Raw genomic sequence first — 22,783 nt, 5'->3', positions numbered from 1 at the left:
GTTGTTATTTTTCTCAATGACGCATGTGAGAAGTTGGCCTGATATATGATGCTCACTAATTCTAGTGATCACCTTGTATCAGTCCAAACAACCCTTATGGTGATTGGTTGTACGTCAACCTTATAGACCAGCTATCCTAATGGTAGCGTGGACAAAGCAGTCTTAGGCTAAACTCTTTTGGCATGTGAAGCCAGCTGTTTTACCACATATAACCACTTGAATACCAAGTGAAAGGACACCACACAGTTTGTTATGAAAATAAACAAGATATTTATTACTAACAAAACACCTCTGAACTCTTTATGAGATCAGAGGGCTAAGCACATGACAAGACTCTTAAGAAAAATACGTTAAGTTGCACAAATTACAATGTCTAGGGCACGTCAAACCATATACTAAGTAAGTGGGTTGAGAAAGTCGATAGAAGGAATGGAGCTATCCAGAGGCTGTAGGTTCACTGGGACTACACTACCCTAACCTTAGGTAAGGGGCAGGAGGCCCACGGGACGCGTGTGCAGAGTGTGAACTCACACGCAAGATGCGTAACAAAGTCAATAGACGCTACAATTTACAAAAAGGTAAGTAATAGACAGTTCCGACTAGTTAGGACTAAAACAACTGGACACTAGGAGAGTCAATCTACCCTTGAGCACCGAAATGCTCTTGTTACCTCACCCACGGGCTGCGGGTGCATAGGTGCCAAAGTGTGTCGGGTTTCCGTGTTGAAGTCTATGGAGCCTTGAAGATAGATGCTGCAGGCGACCAGGAAGATGATGTCCGGAGCGATCCAAGGGTGGATCGAGGAAGATGAAGACCTGAAAGCAGAGGGGACAATGTTCACAGTCACTAGCCAGTGACTGGAGTGGAACCAGGAAGGAACCAGATGATGTCGTCGCGATCAGGTGAAGAGTGGACGCTTTACTCTGCAGCCACGTGGACCAAGAGGTGTCTTCGACGACCAGGATGGAGGCACGAGCTGTCCCACGCAGGCTCTCGCTGTCGGCGGTGTTGGTTCCGGATTCGGCGTCAACAGGCCTTGGCAAAGGCAACCCACGCGGTGAGTGGAAAAGGCGTCTGGTGCGGACCAGGAGGGTCCAGGGTGCTTCTCCTTTGCAGGGAAGCAAGGGCCAGTCTGGAGCAACCAGACCAGCGGTGTAGATGTCGTGGATTGTCGTCTAGGAGGTCACTAGCCAGCCGGCAAGTGACCAGACAACGTGTCGAACAGCAATCAAGCAAAAGGGCCCCACGCAGATCTCGTGGATGCTGGAGGGCTGATATTCTGTGCAGGAGCTGCTCGGGGCTGGGGCTTCTCAATCCCCAAAGCACTTACTCGAGGATGCCTCTGAAGTCGTGCTGGAAGCAAAGTGCAGTTTCTTCAAGATGGCCGGTCCCACGTGTCTCGTTGCACCCACGGATCTCAGCTGTGCTGCAGATGTAGGTATGGGTCGGAGGGGTCTGGAAGTCCGGGTCTCGTCGGGCTCTGAAGTCTGGTTCCGGCTGGAAAGACGACAAAGTGAACCGCTAGAACGCTTGATGGTGCCTGCTTGTTCAGGGTGGTCACTCCTTGGCCACAAGGGAGATTTCTTCAGTCTTCTTAGGAGCAGAACGTCGAAGTCCAGAGTTTCTTCTTGTAGAGTTTCAAATCTGGATTAATCTAATTTGGAATGGAACCAGCTCCTACCTTTATTCTCCTAAAGGGGGCTGTACTGCGACTAGGTCCCTCCTTTGGGTGGGATCAGGAAGGGGGGTGGTTACACCCCCTATTCTTTGTCAGGTTTCGCGCCAGAGCTAGGGCTGGAGTGCGCCAGCAACTGGTTTGAACCGGGGTATGCACAGGGACACCTTGTGTGCCCCAGGCATGTCTCATTCCTTTCAGCCTGGCCTACCTCAATACACAAAATCCTATCTGGGGTGGTGCTAGCACCTCCCAAGGCAGGAAACCCTGTGTCCAGGCCTCCCTCGCTGAAAGGACTCCCAGCAGCAGGAGGTCAGACTCGTGTCTGTGGTGGCAGCATCCATTTTGTGATACTGAGGCTTGAGTTAACTTTAACCGGGGTTCACAGTTACAAACATGTCGTGTCCCTCTAAAAGGGTGGAATGCTACCCCCGTCCCCAGAACTGGCGAGGGGGTAGTTTTCCAATTCGTATGACACCTTACTCGACATGTTTTGATAATGCTATGCCAAAGTTAGCAATAACCGTGAAGATTATAATGCACTTAAGAGTATATGGTATAGTGTTATCATGGAAACAGCTAAAGGACTTAGTTCCGAAAGCTGCAGACCGGCTCAGCTCATGCCAGAGCACCATCTCACATAGTTCTAAGCACTCTGCCTCCAGGATTGTTAAGGCCTGCCATACGAGTGACTTGTAGGAGTATGTGTCCATTTTAGGGTTAGATATAGGTATACTATATCTAAAGCAAAGGGTGATTACACCACCTTGCCCCAGCTGATTGATCAGCCAGTTGTGTCAGTTTTGGATGGCCAGCCAGGGGTGGCATAATACATGCTGCAGCCCCTGGTAGACCTTGGGTACACTTATGCCCTGGGTACCTAGGGTACACTGTACAAGCACTTACACTAGTGACCCAATACCAAATAGATATGTACCTAAGGTACATGGAGTCCATTTTAACAGAGAGAGAGCAGGAAGCCTGGGGTCCTGGATAGCAGGATCCCAGGCCAACGATGTCGAAAACCAGTAAAACACTAGGCAAAAAGTTGGGGGCAACCATAGTCGGATATCTACCTTCCTACAACGCCTACGGACCAAATACCACAGAAATGTTACTTAAAGTGTCATTGAATATCTCTGTGGATGGCATTTCACATGCAGTATAAATATGATTTTCTAGGATACCGTAAAATCTATCCAGTGTTTAAGCCCTTTGTATTACATGATGCTTTAAAAACAGAGGGCGGGACGTGGCCAAGGCGGCCATTATGTCGGTCTCTTGAAGCGCGAGCTCAGGCACAAACCAGCCTTAAACAATCTTCATCTGCAGCACCAGCTGCCTCTGTTTCCAACCCGGGAGGAAGCCCTGGTGGCTTGCTGGGAAGTTGTCACCTCATTACTCGTGAGGCTGGAGGTTCGGCACACGATGCAGCAGGGAACCTTACCCGGGGTGAGTGGATTGTTGGCGCCTGGATGCTTGACCCACGGTATCCTGGAGAGGTGTGGATGGACGGTGCTTCCCTGACTCTTGCTGCACTCCTGAAGACCTCTACTGCAGAAACTTGATGCATCCGCTAAGCCTGGTACAGCGCCTTCCCAGACAAAGCCCTACACCTCCACGCAGCCTTGATTCATCACCGCGGCCTGCGGTGGCCCTCCCAGGAGGCCCAGTAGGACAGTGCTCCCGGCTCCTGCAGGACCACAAGACCGGTGCTGCACTTGGAGGTGGGGTAAGGTGACAGCAGCCTGATCCTGCCAGATGCAGAGGTGCACGCATTGAGGCTATGGACCTGCTCCGGGCAGTGACGCGACAAGACCCCCCCCCCCCCCCTCCCCGTCAAGCTGGGGAAACACCCGGTCGCAGCAGGTGGCAGCCACATTGCACCGATTGGTGCAGATTAGCCCCCTCTGGAGTGACACTCTAGGCACTGTGGAGAACTGCTGTGTTGGCCCTTACAGGGTGTGACCAAAAGCTGATGAGATTCTGGTGCATGTGTGTGTGAGGCACAGAGGCAAAGAGTCGCCCTACCGCGTGCTCAGCCAGTGACACCCCGGAATGGTGAGACTGCAGCTGCAGAGATCCTTTGGTGAGTCTGAGGTCCCCCACCTCACAAATTACGAAGCCTTCGCTGCACAAACTGGTGCAGTGGCCCCCACTGCATAGACCCCTCTACGGGAGCGGCTTTGGCGGCAATCAGCCGCGTTGGGGTGTGATGGAGCGGGGGGGTTCTGGAGAAACTGGGCCGCATGTGGGAGAAAGGCACAAGTTTGTCTCTTGACCTGGCAGGCCCAGGCCCGATCTAACTCCTGGTCAGGGGCCCAACGCCAGGTGTCCTGGAGCTCCGAGGGAGCAGCTGAGACCCTTTTGGTGGACTACTAGCAGCCCTCTGTCGGGACCAAGTGACCATGTAGCACCAACGGGACCGATTCGCTGCATGGCTCAGTGGAAGACCACAGGAAGGGGGGGGGGCCCTGCTATCTCCGCCACCCTTCCCCCCGATTCGCATGAGAGGAAGTGGTGCTGACCTGCCGCTCTGGGATAAAGAGGCTCCACATATTTCTTGAGGTATCCCTTGGCGCTAATCCCTCTCCCGGGACCACAGTACTGTGCCCTCAAGAGTCCGCCTCCGGGCTGTCCCCCACGGGATCCCTGCTGCAATCCTACTATGGGGAAGGATAAGGCCTCACATCGCTCCATCGGTTCGCCTCCAGCCCCCTGGAAACCGACAAACCTGGGGCCCCAACCAATGACCTCTCGTCATTTTGCAAGTGCTCCAGACCTCCCAGACAGCAGTGGAAGACCAGGGTCCATGATGTGAAAATGGACTTAGTGTTACTTTGTCAAGACCTCCAAAGCGCCATTGTCAGGATCACCGAGACGGAGTCACGGATCTCCACAGTCGAAGACTATGTCTCAACCCTAAAGACCCAGATCTCTACATCAGAACTCCACCCATGTGCGAAAAACTGCTCATGGAACAACAATGTCCGCATCATCGGTGTTCCTGAGTTCAGCCCACAGCAAATGGCAGACCTCATAGAAGCATGGCTCAAATTCTGAATGCCTGAGGGGCGCCTTTACCCCTGGTTTGCGGTTGAAAGGGTGTATCGCTCTCTGGCCCAAAGTCCCCTATCCCACCCCCCCCCCCCCCCCCCCCCACCCCCCCACATCCCCTGATGCAACCTTACAGGCTATCATCATCTGTATCCTCAACCTCTGGGATCGGGATGCAGTCCTTGGCGAGGCACGTGCCTGACCAGACCTCCAATATAGCGCCACCAAAGTCCTACTATTCCCTGACTACACCATGGAAGTCCAGCAACATTTACTGATCCTTTCTAGACTCCAAGCAAAAGCTGAGGAACAAGGGCTTTCTGCATCATCTGCTATTTCCATCCAGACTAAAAGTCATTTTTCTTAATAAATCAATCTTTTTTGACACACCTGAGGAGGCTTGGCAATGGCTGATGGAGGAGAGACCGATGCAGGGACGCTCTCTGCCCTCCACCAACAAGGGACCGGCTGTCGACGCTACGTCCTGCACCCAGCCCGAACCCGGGGATGACTTAATCGCTCCCGGAGGGGACGTGCTAGGACATGCCCCAGGGTGCCTCCTTGACACACCCCGGCCAGTAGGGGAACTGCAGATTATGCAGCAAGTGAGGAGGATAACACCTGGGTTGCTGAGGACCCTCCGTTCCCATCTTCAAAGGGCACTTCAGTTCTCCAGTATTAGGGTCTTTCATAGATTCACATGCTTGAATATTCCCCGTCGTCGAAGTGGGAGTCCCACTGTAAATAAAATAGCAATAACATACCAATAACATACGTATGTAATACATAACACATGAAATAGTGGTAGTAAATACATAATAAAGGCTCAAAAAACAATTCCTACATAGGAATACATGATAGAGAGAAAAAACACTTGTAACATATTCCTGTCATTATGTTAGTCCAAACTACAGCCAATCAGGAGCCAGAGCCCTTCCAGAACATATCCTCAGAGCTCAGACCCTCAGATTTTCTACCACACGACGTGTGAAGGGAGGCTCCCTGAGCTCTGCTCAGTTTTCTCTATTCAAGTTTTTCCAGTCTTCTCAGCATGTCAAGTAAGAAGTCTTTATTTAGACCTTGTTCTTCTTGTGGGAAACTGCGTCTTTACTCTGAAGACCCCCACAAAAAGTGCATTTATTGCCTTTATCCCGACCATTAAGTTGGTAGCTGTAAATATTGCAGGCCTTTCTCTACAAAAAGCCTTAAGGACAGAGAAGGCCGTCTCCTCATTTGGCTCCAGCGTCTTAAGGATAAGGATTCAGCTTTGTCAGATGCAGAAAGTTTGCAGTCTGGACCTTCTCATGCTGCCTCCAAGCGTAGTAGTGTGCAGAATATGCCTTCACCTTTTCTGAAAAGGAAAAAACTTTCCATGCCTGTGGCTCCTGTGGTGTCTTCACCACCTCCTACTACCGCTATGCCCACGAGACCTGGCTCTCAGGCATCTTCTGCTGCCTCCCATCATGTCTCTGCTTCGAAACGTGTTTCGTCGTTGACGGGAGCATCGGCGATCGTCCCGATGACGAGATCAGCCGTCTTCGGATCGTCGACGGCGACAGGGACGACATCAGCCTCCGGATCGTCGACGGCTAAGGTATCACTCTGCTTCAAAACTGTTTCGTCGACGATACCTATTGCTTTATCGTCGACTAAGAAATCTACTTCATTGTCAGCAAAATAATCGTCGACGAAAGCTCACAAGAAGTCTTCGTCGACGGGACCGGTCCCGTCGACGAGGGCTCCGTCGACATCAACTCCGTCGGCGTTGGTTTCATCATCGTCGATGACCTTACCGTCTACAATGGTTCCGTCGACCGCTGCTCCGTCGACGGCGGATTTTTCTGCAACAACTTCGTCGACACCTCTACCAACGTCGTCATCAGCCCCGTCGACGGTGGTTCCTTCATCGTTTGCCTCTTTACCTTTGGTGCCTTTGTCTTCCACTGGGTCTGGCTCTTCCACCGCCGACCCCTTGCACCTTCATCGTCAACGGCCGGTTGACCAACCATCTCTTCGGGATCCACAGCCTCCCTCGCCCATGTTCGCCACGGGCTCTAAGCCGGATTCTGACTCTAATCATGATGTGGGTGATTCTTTCAGAGTGGCAAGCTGTTCGTCGGATTTTGTTATTAAGTGCCAAGATTACGGTGACGATGATTATGAGGACGACAACCAGTATTCTCAAGCAGAAGAACGCTCTATACAAGTTCCTACTGCGACATTGCCATTGTCGCTCATCTCAAATCTCCAACATATGTTGGATGACTACAACCGGCGTTTCCCGCCTTCTCAGCAGGGTACGCCTATGCCTCATGTGCCTGCGACTGCTCCTGTCCCTGTTCCGCCACCTTTGCCAACAACGCCTTCACCACAGGTCCAGACATCAGTGAAGATCCACACTACTGTGTACCTGGTTGATGATGATGATGATGTCGCTCCCGAATGGGAAGATGGTGAGGTCCACGATGATGTTGATGACGCAGCCACCCACATGGCTGAGCGGGACGACTGCCAAATCCAGACCCCTTCCCCTCTCCCGGTAGAGCCCGGGGATTCGCCTCCGGTGGAAATTGCGAGTTTCCATCAGCTGATGGATAGAGCGGCCCAACGTTTCAAATTGCCTAGAGTCCAGAGGGAGGAGGATTGTTTCCTCTATGATTTTAAAAATCAGCCATTCAAACAAGTCCACACTATACCCATCATAGACTTTATATGGGCTGAAGGGGTGAAGCTCATGCAAACACCAAATTCACTGCCGGCTCAACTGCCTCGCCTTGAGAAAAAATATAAGGCGCCCGTAGGATCTCCAGTGTTCCTTGTCGCTCATGCAAAGCCCGACTCAGTGGTCACTCAAGCAGCTCAACGTCGTTCCCGTAATCCGGCATCGCCAATTTCAGCTACTCCAGATAGGGAGGGTCGGCGCCTGGACGCTATTGGACGCAAGTTCTCCACGATGGCATCCACTACGGTGAGGGCGGCTAATGCTTTAGCCATCTTAGGCCGCTACGACCGCCAGATGTGGTCGGAATTGACTGCCCTGGTGAACCTCATCCCTGACGCTTCGAAGACTGAAGCTTTGCAAATCCTGCAGGACGGAGAGAGGACGTCAGAGGAAATCATTGATTGTGCAGTTGACATTAAGTGTACTGGCTTTCGTCAGCTTGCTAGTGCAGCGGTCTTACGACGGCAGGGCTGATTACGGTCCACCTCTTTCCGCCAAGAAGTTCAATCCAAGATCCTGGATATGCCATACAACGGTGAGTCGCTTTTTGGAGCGCACATAGACGAGGCTTTGCAGGCCATTAAAAAGGACACTGACACTGCTCGCTCATTGGGGACTTTACAGTTTCCAAAGCAGCCATTTCGGGGTGCTCGCGGACACGGCACCTCAACTTTTCGTGGAGGAAACTCTCAATACCGCTCCTACCATCAAGGTAACCAACGCTACTCTTCCAACCAGCAGCACTCCTCCCGACAGCAGTCGTCAAAATCCTACAGGGGTAAATCCTCGTATAGAGGATCCACTCCCAAATGTCAATGACTTTTGTACTCCCCTCCCCCCACCCCCCCCTTTTCTCAGTGGTCCTCCATCACCTCGGACCGCTGGGTTCTGGACATTGTCAAAAAGGGCCATGCTCTAGAGTTCATAAAGATTCCTCCTCCCACTCAACCATCTTGCCCCCCTCCTCCCCACCTCAAGGAGCTTTTCCATCAAGTTTGTCTTCTAATTCAGAAAGGTGCCGTTGAAGTGGTTCCCAAGTCTCAGAGAGGAATGGGTTTCTATTCCCGTTGTTTCCTAATACTCAAGAAAACGGGAGATTGGCGACCAATTCTGAATTTGCAAGGGCTCAACAGGTACCTCAAGAGCCAATCCTTTCGCATGCTTACACTGGTAGAGATCCTGCGTCTGCTCTCCATGGGCGACTTCATGACCACCATCGACCTACAGGATGCCTACTTCCATGTTCCAATTCTTCAAAAGCATCGGAAGTACTTGCGCTTCCGGGTGGGACAGAGTGACTTCCAGTTCAAGGTGTTGCCTTTCGGCCTCCGATCCGCCCCTCGTGTCTTCACGAAAGTATTGGCCCCAGTAGTGACTTACCTGCGTCTCCAAGGCATCCAAATCTTTCCATATCTGGACGACTGCCTCCTCAAGTCAGTCTCGCAAACAGCTGTTTCAATACACCCGTCTGTCAGGACGTGTTTCGATCTCTCGGCCTAACCATCAATGTCAAAGTCTCAGGTCGAACCGGCTCAAAGCAGTAATTTTCTGGGAGCAACATTGGACACCGTGCTTTCAATGGCATTCGTGTCCCAATAACGTCAACAAAAGATCCTTCGCTTGGTGTCTCTGATTCGGGCAAGACTGTCCGTTTCTGTCCGGATCTTGAAGTCGTTTCTGGGGATGTATGTATGTATGTATGTATGTATGGGTGTTCTTATATAGCGCTCGACTTACCCTAGGGCATCTCGGCGCTTGCATTGGGAACCCGTCCTGGCTTTTCCCTGTGAGATAACCCGTACTGGGCATCCCCAAGGTGAAAGCCAGGCATCCCGCCGCGGGAGGGCCATTGTGGAGATTAAGCAAGCTTAATGCCCAGAGTTGCAGAGTGTGAACCCGTGATTAGAGTGGGCACCGAAGCGAGAATTATCGAGTCCGTGGACAATTGGGCTCAAGACCCTGCCGCGTCGGGAATTGAACCCTGGTCCCGGGTCTGACCTCTGCTTCAGGGTATGCCTCCTCTAACCAGTGAGCCACACTTCTCCACATAATGGGATGGCATCGTCTTGTATTGCACTGATCCCAAATTGCAGACTTCGGGCTTGCCCCATTCAGGAGGAATTGGACGTACAGTGGCGTCAGGTCTCCGGTTCTTTCAACGACCTTGTGAGTGTTACCGCTCGCATGAGATCAGCTCTCCAATGGTGGGTGCAACTGTCCAACCTTGCGACAGGAACTAATTTCCTCTCCACCACTCCAGAACTCACGCTCACAACAGACGCCTCATTAGAAGGCTGGGGCGCTCACCTTCAAGGCCTTTCCATCAAAGGCAAAGGGTCTCCGCTTCATCGTTCCTGGCACATCAACAGGCTGGAGCTGATGGCAATTTATCTGGCTTTCAAGTCATTCCTTCCTGTGATTCAAGGGGAATCTGTGCTCATTCAGACTGACAATACCACTAGTATGCACTATGTCAACAAGCAGGGCGGAACCAGGTCTCCCCTCTTGTCTCGGCTGGCTCAGTCGATCTGGGATTGGGCAATCCGTCAACAAGTTTCCCTGACGGCTGTGCATCTGCCAGGCGTCTCCAACATCCTAGCGGATTCCCTCAGCAGGTTCACATCATCGACCCATGAGTGGGAGTTACATCAACCGACTCTCGACCTCGTTTTTCAACGATGGGGTCGTCCGTCTCTGGATCTCTTTGCAACGCCGGAGAACCGGAACTGCCCATCTCACGCAAGTTGGCATCCCCACCACGGGTCGTGCGGGAATGCCCTTTTGATGAATTGGTGCGATCTATTCGCCTACGCTTTTCCTCCGATCCAGTTTCGTGCCTCGTGTGCTGTGGAAGATGCGGAGGCAACCCTGCCACATTCTCCTGATCGCTCCCAGATGGCCCCGTCAGGCATGGTTCTCGGAGTTGCTCCTTCTGTCCCATTGCGAGCCCATCCTCCTGCATCCTCGACCGGACCTCCTGACGATGGACGGGGGTCAAATTTGCCATCCGAACCCCTCCTCTCTACAATTGTTTGCCTGGAACCTGAGCACCTTGAATTTGCGCATTTAAATATCTCGCCGGAATGCCGAGACATTCTCACTCAGACCAGAGCTCCGTCTACCATTAAGACTTACAAGCTCAAATGGAAGAGATTCTGCCATTGGTGTGTGACTACGAATGTCCATCCTATACATTCCACCCCGGAGCAGCTACTTACGTTCTTTCTGGACCTCGCTCAATCTGGGCTTTCCCATGCTACTTTGAGAGTTTTCTTGGCGGCAATCTCTCGTTTCCGGCAGGATGGCTCCTCCTCTCCTTGCTCTTCCAGAGTTATTCGTCAGTTTTTCAAAGGACTGTTCCGGAAGTTCCCACCTCTTCGGCGTCCTCCTCCCACTTGGCATCTCAATGTCGTCTTAGCCCAACTAATGAAGGCGCCATTCGAGCCTATCCATAGGGCGCACTTAAAGTTTCTGACCTGGAAGGTAGCCCTTCTCCTTGCTCTGACATCATCTCGTCGCATGAGTGATCTTCACGCTTTCACTGTTAAACCTCCTTTTCTTCTATTCAAACCTGACACTATGGTGCTTCGCACCAATATAACTTTTCTGCCAAAGGTGCCTACGGATTTCCATCTAAACGAGCCTGTTTTCTTAAAGACTTTCTTTGTCGATCCTCAATCTCCGGCAGAGCAACGATTGCACTCTTTGGAAATCAAGCGATGCCTTAAATTTTACATCAGCAGGACGGCCCCTTTTCGCAGGTCCGATCAACTGTTCATTGCCTACGGACGCATGCGTAAAGGGCGCCCTGTTACCAAGCCAACTATTGCACGTTGGATTTCTTCAGCCATTGTCTTCTGCCATCAGCAGGCCGGCAAGCCTCTACGATCTACAGTGAGGGCTCATTCCACCAGGGCGATGTCATCCTCTACCGCCCTCTTTGCTGGTGTGCCGCTTCATCAGATCTGCCGAGCAGCCACGTGGTCCGGCAGGCACACGTTCACGAAGCACTACTGCTTGGATGCCATCAACGAGGCGGATATAGCAGTGGGGCAGGCTGTCCTTCGTCATCTTTTTAACTAAGGTGTGCCTCTGTCTTCCCTCCTCCGCTATGGTTTTTATGATTGCTATCAGTACTTACATGTATGTATTATTACTTTCTCTTTGGTTCTCTCCATGCTGTTGCATAGCAATCGGGCCTCTTCGGATGTTACTGCTCTCTATTCTATTCAAGCATGTTAATCTATGAGAGTCGCCCTAATATTTTAGAAGAACAATTGTTACTTACCTGTTAACAGGTGGTTCTCCAGTATTGGTGTCTTTCATAGATTCACATGCGACCCACCCTCCTCCCCTCAGAGGCTCGCTTCTCCTCATCAACTCTTTTGTCACTCTTGTGCTACGAAAATCGGAGGGTCTGTGCTCTGAGGAGAAGGTTCTGGAAGGGTGCTGGCACCAGATTGGCTGTAGTTTGGACTAACATAATGACAGGAATATGCTACAAGTGTTTTTTCTCTCCATTATGTATTCCTATTTAGGAATTGGTTTTTGAGCCTTTATTACGTATATACTACTACTATTTCATGTGTTATGTATTACATACATATGTTATTGGTATGTTATTGCTATTTTATTTACAGTGGGACTCCCACTTCGACGACGGGGAATATTCAAGCATGTGAATCTATGAACGACACCAATACTGGAGAACCACCTGTTTACAGGTAAGTAATAATTGTTCTTCCTTAGCCAGACTCTGGCCTTTCCTACAGTCCAATACTCTGCCCGCCCTCAGGCGTGGAACTTGGTTCCTGTGGACATCACATGGTCTCTTCCAAGTGCACGGGGACAATGTTGGTCCCGTGCCCAACACCCTCCAACCAGAATGCACATTGTTTTTTTGGCGGCAGCTGGTGTGCACACCTCCTGTCTACACGCTGGGTCACCCCACATCTTGTTGAAGACTCAATGTGTTATTCACTGTTGACTCCACTGTTTCGGTTTCCTTGGGCGACAGATGCTTCCGGGGTGGAAGTGTGGGAAGGGGTGGAAGTTGGGGGGCAGGGGGAGGTCTCTTCATAAGTTCTTGTATATTGTTTACACCTTTTCCTTCTCTCTTGGTACTGGCACATCCAATGGCATCATATATATATATATATATATATATATATATATATATATATATATATATATATATATATATATATATATATGTGTATATATATATGTGTATATATATATATATATATATATATATATATATATATTTTTTTTAATTTTTTTTTAAAGAGTTTTATATAGCGCAAACTAGACCCGAGATATTGGGCATCAAAGTGCTTTACATAAGCAACAGTTTCGTTGCAGACACGCATTCATTTTTGTTAGGCACAGGAAGATTAAGTGATTTGCACAGAATCGCAGGATGTTGAGCGTCGTTGCCGAGACTCGAACTCTGTTCCCCAGCTTCGAGGTCGATGGCTCTAACCACAAGGCTACATCCGCTCTTCTATGTGACCATGAGCCCACAGCCATGTCCAATCTTAAAGTCTCCCAGACACCCATTATATTGTGTCGTGGCCAATTCCCTCCCCCCTACGGGTATGTAATTAGCCTTGCAAATACACTTGATCCCACCCAATGGCCTTCCAGGTATTTTCATGGAACATTAACGGTCTGTTAGACCGGATCAAACGCTCGGCGGTCTTTGCATTTGCCAAATTGTCACTTGCCTTAGTTCCTTCTCTTGCAGGAAACCCACCTTCAGGACGAACGCTATCCTTTCCTGGCCCGTAAAGGCTATGACAGGGTTTTTCAAGTGGGATACTCGCAGGGGTAAAGAGGGGTCGCATTCCTCCTCAACCATTCCTTTCCTCTTGTAGTCTCTAGGGTGACTTGTGATCCCCAGGGGCATTTTATAGCACTGGCGGGCACCCTGGAGGGGCGGATGATCGTGCTGCTGTCCATCTATGTGCCACCGGGCACTCTGTCACTCTGCCTTGGGGACCTCAACACTTCTCGCCTGCTTGCCACAGGGTCTCGCTGTGTTGGGAGGAGACTTCAACGCTGTCCCCGCACCCGCCCCGCTGCCTCTAGGGGCCCGGGGACGAAGCTTCATGTGGACTGGACATCCTCCTGGGACCTCGGTGACGTCTGGCGGTCCTTGCACCTTAGGCTCTGCCAATTTACACACACTTCAGCCGCCAACCACATGCACTCCCGCATTGACCTGATTCTCTTGCCGGCTCCAAACTACCAGGCGCTGAGACACATTGACATATTGCCCAGAAGAATCTCTGATCACAACACCCCCCACCCCCCTCTCTCCGCTCCTCCGCATCAGGAATTCTTTCCTAGCACCGAGGCTCTTGTGGCATATCAACGCATGGTAACTCCATAACATAGCTTTCATCAAGCACTGAAATACAAGCTTTAATCCTACTTTCTTAACTCCAGAATGGTAACATGGGTGAGCACACTCTGGACTGCCAGCAAAGCCACCCTCTTTGAGTTTGCAAAACACTTAATCAGGGTGCTGGAACATGAGCGCCTCTCCCTCATCACCCAGCTGGAAACCCGGGCCCTACGCCTGGAACAGCTCCTCTCCAACCCACAGGAAGAAATCTCCGGCCAATTACATCTTGTCCGGGAGGACATAGACCTACACACTAGAAGCAGCCAAACTCATCTGGCGCGGAATGATGGTCAGCGTTTAAGGCTGGGGTGACAAAAATGGAAAAATGCTGTACTGGCTGGCCTTACACCAGCATATCAATAGAATCGTCCCAGAGAATATGGGTGAGGCAGGCTATATGCAGCGTTCCCTGCCAAACATTGCCCAAGCTTTTGCCCTTTACTACGAAAAACTATACTCCGTTCCGGTGGACAAGGATCCGATGGCAAGTAGTCTCTTCCTGGACTCCACCATCCTTCCAAACCTCTCCAGGGAGGACTTCCAACTGCTCGATGGCCCCATTAGAGTGGAGGAGATTGGGGAAACTGTCTGCAGACTGAGCCCTGGGAAAGCCCCCGGCTGGGATGGTTTCACCCTGGTAGTACCTGATGAAAAACTGAGACTTACTTCTCACTCATCTTCTAGCACTGTTTGAGGGGGCTTGTCACTTTGGCTGCTTCCCAGGGGATCTAGACTCTGCCACAATAGTTTTGATTGCCAAGACTCAACCCCTTTCCACATCCTGTGCTCACTACTGCCACATTTCTCTACTTAATTGCGAAATTAAAGATTTTGCCACAATACTGGCCAACAGATTGAAAAGAGTACTATCAACGTTCATCCACCCGGCTTAATGCTGCAGGGAAGCACACAGCACTGCATTCGACGGTTCCATGTAGCCCTAGCCCACCGTCACTCCTTACCACAAGATGTAGCCGTATTCCTCCATGATTTTGAAAAGACGTTCGACATGGTGGATTGCGACTTCTTACATAAGGTGTTGTCTTCCGCCGGCCTTGGTCCATGTTTTCGGGGCATGGTCGGTATCCTATACTCTCACCCTTCGGCCTGGGAGTGCGTGAACGGGGTTCTATCAGACTCCCTCTCCATAAAGTAAGTACGAGACTGGGTTGCCCCCTGTCTCCTCTGCTCTTTGCCCAAGAAATGGACCCCCTGGCTCAGCTGATCCGTGGTGACCTGCTATGCAAAGCGTGGCTGTGGGCCGTCAACCATGAGGATAGCATCGCCCTCTATGCGGAGATGTTCTGCTGTACTTGAAGAACCTAGCAAGGAGTGGCCCCCGATGCCTCCAGCTGCTTGAGGCTTTTGGATAGACCTCGGGCCTGAATATTAACCCCTCCAAATCTGTGCTGGACCCCCTGGCTCCCTCGAGAGTCTGCTTTAACTAGCAGTTATCCATTCCCCTTCGCAGATTGAGCTTCAAATACCTGGGCGTATAGGTGATGTTGAACCCAGAACTCGTCTGGGCCCTTAAACTGCAACCGCTGCTCAAAAAAGTAAAGGTGGACCTAACTAAATGGCAAAGCTTCCCCCTTAATGGGCCGTATAGTGCTGTCCAAAATGATGGTACTTTCCCTTTTCCTCTACATCTTTCTAAATCTGCCTCTCTAGATTCCGAGGTCCTGGTTGCGAAAACTAGAAGGGACGCATGGACCTTTTTATGGCGGGGATCATGGCCTGACTAGCGCTCTCCCACTGCCAACGAGTCCCTTTGATGGTGGTCTGGGCATGTCCAATCTGTACGCTACTATCTCTCCTCTCACCACCTCCTCGTCCATGACTGGTTCGACGGGGGTGGTAGGACACTGCCTATAAATTAGAGCTTTCCCTATTAGGTTTCCCTGTCCTACAGGCATTGCTATATGTCTCTTCGGTTCCCTCGCATATACCTATGGTCACACTGGCGGTATTCTTAGCTTTGCGAGTCTCTTTGCGCCACATACAATGGGATGATAAACTTACACAACAAACCTCTTTGGCATGGCACCCGGGCTGAAGGAGGTGGCAGTGCTCACTGGCTTAAGAGCATGGGATACCATCAGGATCTCCCAACTAGGAGACATGTGGTCATGAACACACATATGTTCCTTCGCTAACCTTCACGAGTCATATGCCCTCTGCCACACTCAATTCTCCAGGTATCTCCAGGTCCGACACGCCATTCATGGCCATATACAGGGCATGGAGCCTCTCCGGGAGTTTAGTCCGCAAGAGGCCAAAACCCTTATGAGAAACCTGGGACACAGTTTCCTAAATATACTGAACCCTCCTAATAAACACCCCTGGCTCGTGTAGCCACCTCAGGACTCAATGGGAGAGCTGGCATGAATCCCTGATTGCCCCAGCAAGCTTACCATCTCTCCAAACTGCAACTAATACAAACATATTACCTCTACGCAGCATACCTCCCTGCCCCCCTCGCACCTGCACAGGGCAAGCCTCTGCCTCAATTCCACCTGCCCATGGTGCACAGTCACGCAGGAAGTCTTCTTCCAAATGGTGTGTTCCTGTGTGAAAATACAAAAATACTGAACCGCGGTGACAAGAGACCTGACGGAGGTGCTCGGGTGGGCATTGAACCCTAACCCCCCCTGCTCCTGATCCTTCTCAGAGTATCGGAGGGTATATGAGGCTCGAAGGCAGAAATGGCCTTCCTGGGTACGACCCTTCTTGTTGGAAAGCGTGATATTGCGGCAAGGTGGCTGAATCCCCCCCCTCCCTCCACCATTACACAGTGGTGCAGTGGAGTAGATTGGTGTGTCCAGCAGGAGAGGCTGGTGTTTGAGGCAAGGGGTAGTCCTCGGAAACACGGTCGTGTGTGGGGGAAGTGGCTGGCCCTTTGACTCAATGTATTCAAAATAACACACCTGGAAGACCAACCGTCTTTTATGTGTATATGCTCTGGCTTTCATGGTTACAACTTGTACCTGTAATATTACATGCTATATCTCTTCCTTGTTTCCTGATGACCACCTTGTGGCTGTTAAAACCCAATAATGTAGCCATTGTACTGAATGCTCAGTACAAATCGGCCACTCATGCTAAAATAAAGTAATAAACATTTGACAAAGTTGAGTCAGGAGAGACATCTAACACAATTTTGAGGGGTGATGCTTGGTGTGATGAGTTCCAGGACCTCGTATTATATTTACACACAGTTTCTTCTGATAATTGGACCAAAGGAAAATTCTTCATCCCACACCTCATGCTGAAGAGTTTTTAGGCCTGAAAGAGGTATACAGAGGGCTACAAATAGCCCTCACGATACATCAACAGTATTGACCTCTATCCATGAAAGATTCTAGATTTGCAAACATTTCACCGCGTGGCAAACACAAACTTACTCTTGACGCAGGTGTTTGATCCACGTTGACTGCTGTGTTTTATTTTATTTATTTTTTAGCTGTGGGGTCCCCACTTTACCCCAGCTCCCCTGCTCAACTTGCTGGCAGGCATTTCCCTACCTGCAACTGTAGCACCTTTTAATGAGATGCTACAATACAGGTGGCTCAGTGTCCGTCGGCAGAAACAATGCAGCCTAAAGTCTGCATGCCGAGATTCTGTATGTTTAAGTGCGACAACCATTAACTAGTTGTCAAAACTGGTTGAGTGCAGTATACAAAGAATAGGATTTCACATTACTTCTAAAGTTATATCATGTCAGATTTTTAGATGTTCTGTATCGGTTGACATTGTTATAGCGGTTAAGAATTGTAGCTGTGAATAGATTGTATCTTTGAATTTTATATAGAAGATCAAATTATTATTTTATATTATTATTTTTTATATTTTATATTATTATTTTTAGGAATGCTCACATTCCTAAAAACAATCAATCAAAGGAGACAAAGCTCCTAGTATGACACTCCATTAATGCCTATGCTGCAGGAATAAAAGATTTGTTGTGCTATGTAGACACAGTATATGACACAACTTCTATTCTATCAAGTAACCAGGATGGAGTCCCACAAAAAGAGTATGATGTAGAAGAGAAATATGGCCTCATAACAGCCCTGACCCCCCCCCCCCCCCCTGCCCGACCCCACAGTGGCTGAAACAAACTCCTTCTCATATCCAACATTTGACTACTTCAGCACCATCCTAAAGCTAAAGGGCAACAAAGTGTCATCTAGTCTACCACCCTTCAGGGAATATGCCCACTTTTGGTGTTCACCTATCTGAACTGCTAACGCACTGCTCTCTCTAACTCCTAACAACATATTCCTAGGTAACTTCAATCTCCACTGGAATAATGAGAAGGACACACTAATACAATTACTGAATGAACTCCTACTCAGCAAAAATATTACCCTACACTGCTAGGGACACACTCACAACAAAGGCTCAACCTTAGATGCGATCATAGTCCAAAATGAAGTGATAAGCATTCTCCCAGTTGACTGGTCAGACCACCACAGCATTCTGTTTTACAGCAACCAAGCTGCAATTCCTCCTAACTTGGCATCTCCTCCCAACTGATCTAGGAAAACCCTCCAGTGGTCTAAGAACCTCAATCTGATCCCCTTATCTGACCTGTATGAAAAATATCCCTTCTCCCACCTACTTCTGACAATCTCAATATACAGATGAGTTCACATCCCACTACAACTCGACGATGAAAACTGCCCTTGACAACGAGCCACCGTGAAACTATAAAGGGATCAAAGATACTCCCTCAAGATCCTGGTACAAAAAGGATCTTGATTCAGAAAGAAGAACAGTGAGCTGCTGAAAGGCTCTGGAGAGCTGACCTAGCCAAATTCTGCCTCTTCCAGCTTAGCAGAGAACGCAGGAACTACAAAAACACATCCTAATAGAGGAAACCACCTTCTTCCGCAGTGCCCTAGACAAAGCGAAAAACTGCCACAAAGAGCTTTTTTAACATCCTCGAACAACAAACCATCCAAGGAAATTCCCCCTGCCTCAAAACTCCACTGCAGCAACTTTGCCAAATTCTTCAATAACAAAATCATGAAGATCGACCTCTCCCTGGACTGTCACCCACAGACTAACACTAACAATTCCTTCTCTACAACAGAGATTAACTTAACCCAAGATCACTCCTCGACCTTCAAAACAGTGGTCCCTCTTCCAGTAACAACTCATATGAGCCTAAGCCCTCCTCAGCATTCAAGAGCTTGTTGTGTACTTCCTATAGTAAATATACAGAATCTGCATGTTTAATGTATGAGATTTCAAACTAGGGAAAACCAGTGTTCTGAATGCTGTGTAATATCTAGTTAAAAGGTCAGTCCCTGTAAACCGTGACAAGTGTAATGTAGGGAGAGAATATAGATGAAGGGTAACTAGTTTACTGAGGCCTATATTATAGTACCTATACAGAATATAACAAGCTGAAAAGTTTGAACCCACTCGGAGGAGGACATCTCCATGGTGATTGCCAAATCCAAACCCTCCTGGCACTACGCAGACCCACTCCCTCATCTCTGGCAAAACACCTCAATCACGCCTTAACCCTTCTTAGGTCCAAGATTATAAACAACTCCCTGAGCAATAGGCTAATGCCAGACTGCCTCAACATGGCCAAATCACCCTCCTCCTAAAAAGAACAGATGCTCACCTGGAAGATCCTAAAATAATTTCAGACCCATCACCAACCTTCCCTTCCTGGGAAAATTTCTTGAGAAATGTGTGCTCGCACAACTCAAACACTTGAGCACCAATAACCTACTTGACTCAAACCAGTCCGGTTTCAGAAAAGGATGCAACACAGAAACCGCTATACTTAATTTAACAGAGGGCATTCATAAATCCCTAGACACTAATAGATGCTACCTGCTCATCCTCCTACACCTATCAGCAGTCTTCAAAATGTTAGACCATAAATTACTTTTGGACGCCCTGCAACAACGAATCTGTGTAGACGGCACAGTTCTACAATGGTTCACCTAATTTCTGCAAAACCTATACCAACTAATAAAAATCAACATCTCAATGTCCGATATTTAACCGCTCACCCGGGGTGTCCCACAAGGCTCAGTTCTCTCTGACAACCTTCAACATTACGACACACCGCATTTGTTAGACAAGGCAGCATTGCCTACCATCACTATGCCAATGACATCCAGCTCTACCTAGAAGTATTCTCTCTGAACGCTTGACTCTACACTTGCACAACCACTTCAAACTTAACCAAGAACAAACTGATTCTTGCTTTGTCTAACTACATCCCAGAGTTTCCAATAAACCCCTCGCCTTGGCAGATGTAGTCCTAAACAAGTGTGAGATATTTAAAATGCTTTCCTGAATAGTGCAAAAGAGCGAACACAGTTGTGCTGAAGGGAATGATAGCTGCAAGTGTCTGCACTTGCCTCTGGAAAAAGAGACCAACATTAATTTGCCCCATAGTGGAGGTAGATGTTTACTTTTGTGTGTCTCGCAGAATAAGATATGGTTGAAATGCGTAGAAAAGACAAATGTAAGTGAAGTCAGAAGAATACATTTTAAGGACCGCATGATCGAAGTCAGAGGACTCACTTATGAATGCCCTCTAGTTTATGATGTGATACATTTTTTCAGGTTTGACCCACTGAAATGTATCCATGAGGAGAGGGACGGGCGGTGCATTAAACTTCCCACATCTAGCAGTAAAAATTCCTTTATTTGTGCAGGATTTTTTAAAGTCCAGGGACACGATTTGAGGCCCTAAAGTGTAGTTACACAGGAGAGGGATCAGGCCAATATAAAAAGTAGTGGAAAAACAAAGGCATACTGGCTCACCAACCCATGTAGAATGTTTGTATTTTCATTATTTTGTTATGTAAGAATGAAATGGTAGTCTCTTCATCTTAATAATTTGAACTGTGGAAAAGAATACTGGAAGAGACTTTCGGAAAGTAACTGTTACGTGCTATGTATAACATTTTTGTTTATCAACAATAATAATTAAATATGTAATTGGAACAAACCAATGTTGTAAAAGTTGTGTAGTCAATTTAATTTCGTAGCCCAAAGACTAGAACTACACATAATTGAGCAAACAAGTCTAAGGCAGGGGAAGTCATTTTGATAGTTTTTTTAAAACATAGTTTTTAAACTAACTGCGTTTGATCTTTACAGGTGGACAGTATAAAGGACATGTGGATATTCTGGCACCTACGGTACAAGAACTTGCTGCTCTCGAAAAGGAAGCTCAGACATCTTTCTTGCAGCTTGGCTATCTTTCTAACCAGTTGTTTAGGGGTTTCTGATTGTGCTACATTAAAGATCACTATTGTATGCTAGATGCCCGACGTGCTAATGTAATTGTAGTGATGCAATTGACACACGCATGTTCAAAATTTAAATTAAATGGTTCAGTTTATAGCCCGGCAATTCACCATCTTCCAAATGGAAATCTCATAATGTAGCAGTTGATCAATTGATGTGAAAATTAAAAGCTGATGTCCACACGTTTGATTATTTTTTTTCTGTTTAATCCTTAATATTCCTTAGTAAATACCAAGTGTCCATCATTCAAACCTATCCATCACGAACCATGTTTGTAATCATTTCAAGTTCCTCCTCCTGTGTGCATACATTTTTTAATTGCAGCATGTATACTCTGTTCCTATTTAGTGAGAAAGAGTCAGTTCATTTAAGAAGCCGTATCAGATAAGCTATTCTGACTAACTAAAAAAGAAGAGTTCATAGGTATCATTGTGTAATTGTTGAATGACCAAAATTGTGGTAGGTTCAGGATCTGTACCCAACTTTTTAGAGCTCTAAAAGATCTGTGTCAAGTGTGTAAAATCAATGTGCATACTGTACCCAGAAAATATGTACTGACCTGGCCCTCTTAATTACAAAACTTACTTTTCTCCATTTCATCTTTATATATACTTACACATTTTTTTATCACATGGTGTGTACTGAATAAAGAACTTAAAAAATCAGTGAACGCAAAGCTTATAGACCATGTTAGTTATTACCATTTTTGTATAAATATCCTGCTACAATACCAGATTCTCCTGGGAGAACTGAGGGAGCCAAAAATTTGCCAAAAAGCACCCAAATTTTGATTTTAGGGGGAAAATGGGGGGAAAAGTGCTGCAGAAGAAGGCATGTTTTTTTTTTGTCCTTTTCATCCAACACCCTGAGGATTCTAAAGGTACCCAGTACTTAATGGATTCTCCTGGGAGTGCTGACGAGACAGACAAATAAGCAACAAAAAAAAGCTACATTTATTTTGGGGTGGGGGAGGCGATGGGGGAAAAAAAGTGATGCAGAAGAAAGTGTCTTTTTTTCCCCTGCAAATGGTATCAGCAAAGGGTTTGTAATGCTAAAATCACAATCTTCCCCGATTTCAGGAACAGGCAGACTTGTCAGAAAACCGAAATGTTCTACACAGTATTGGCATTTTACTGGGACATAGCCTTTTTTTCCTTTCTTTTGTGCTTCCAACCTCACATTGAAACAGCACATTACAACATTCCCATCAACAGACGGTGCCCATTCAAGGGCCCATCACTTGCATATGCCCACATGACTGACAGCAATCACACCAGCTGGCGGTTGATGCAGTTTGTGCTGTGGCGTTTGGTTAGCAGCAAGTTATTACTCGCACCCCGCCAGCCAACCGCCAGTCCACGCACCATGCCAGCGCACGCACCCTGCCAGCCAAGTGCCAGTCCCCGCACCCCGCCAGCCATGAGCCAATCCACGCACCTCGCCGGTCCATACACCCATAAAAACGTGATGGCAGTGTGCGTGGACTGGCGTTTGGCTGGCAGCCAAGTGCAAGTACATGCACACTGCCATCACTTTTTTTTTTATTAAAGAAAAAAGAAAACACAAACACTTTGGAAGTAGAAACAAAACTATAACTACAAACACAACATCTGTAACTGAATACATC

At 48.3% G+C, this 22,783-nt stretch overlaps 1 protein-coding gene across 1 annotated transcript in view; it reads left to right on the top strand.

Annotated features, from left to right (window-relative positions):
* DDX1 (DEAD-box helicase 1) overlaps positions 1 to 21,832 on the top strand; it is a 344,760-nt gene extending 322,928 nt beyond the window's left edge. The window contains exon 26 of the mRNA XM_086926316.1: positions 21,007 to 21,832. Coding sequence (XP_086782442.1) covers positions 21,007 to 21,137 — 131 coding nt within the window. The 3' untranslated portion in view covers positions 21,138 to 21,832. The remainder of the gene's footprint in view (positions 1 to 21,006) is intronic.
* The last annotated feature ends 951 nt before the right edge of the window (positions 21,833 to 22,783 follow it).

The sequence above is a fragment of the Lissotriton vulgaris genome, chromosome 6, assembly GCF_964263255.1.
Source record: "Lissotriton vulgaris chromosome 6, aLisVul1.2, whole genome shotgun sequence".
Lineage (NCBI taxonomy): Eukaryota > Metazoa > Chordata > Amphibia > Caudata > Salamandridae > Lissotriton > Lissotriton vulgaris.
This window is presented reverse-complemented; position numbering and strand designations above follow the sequence as displayed.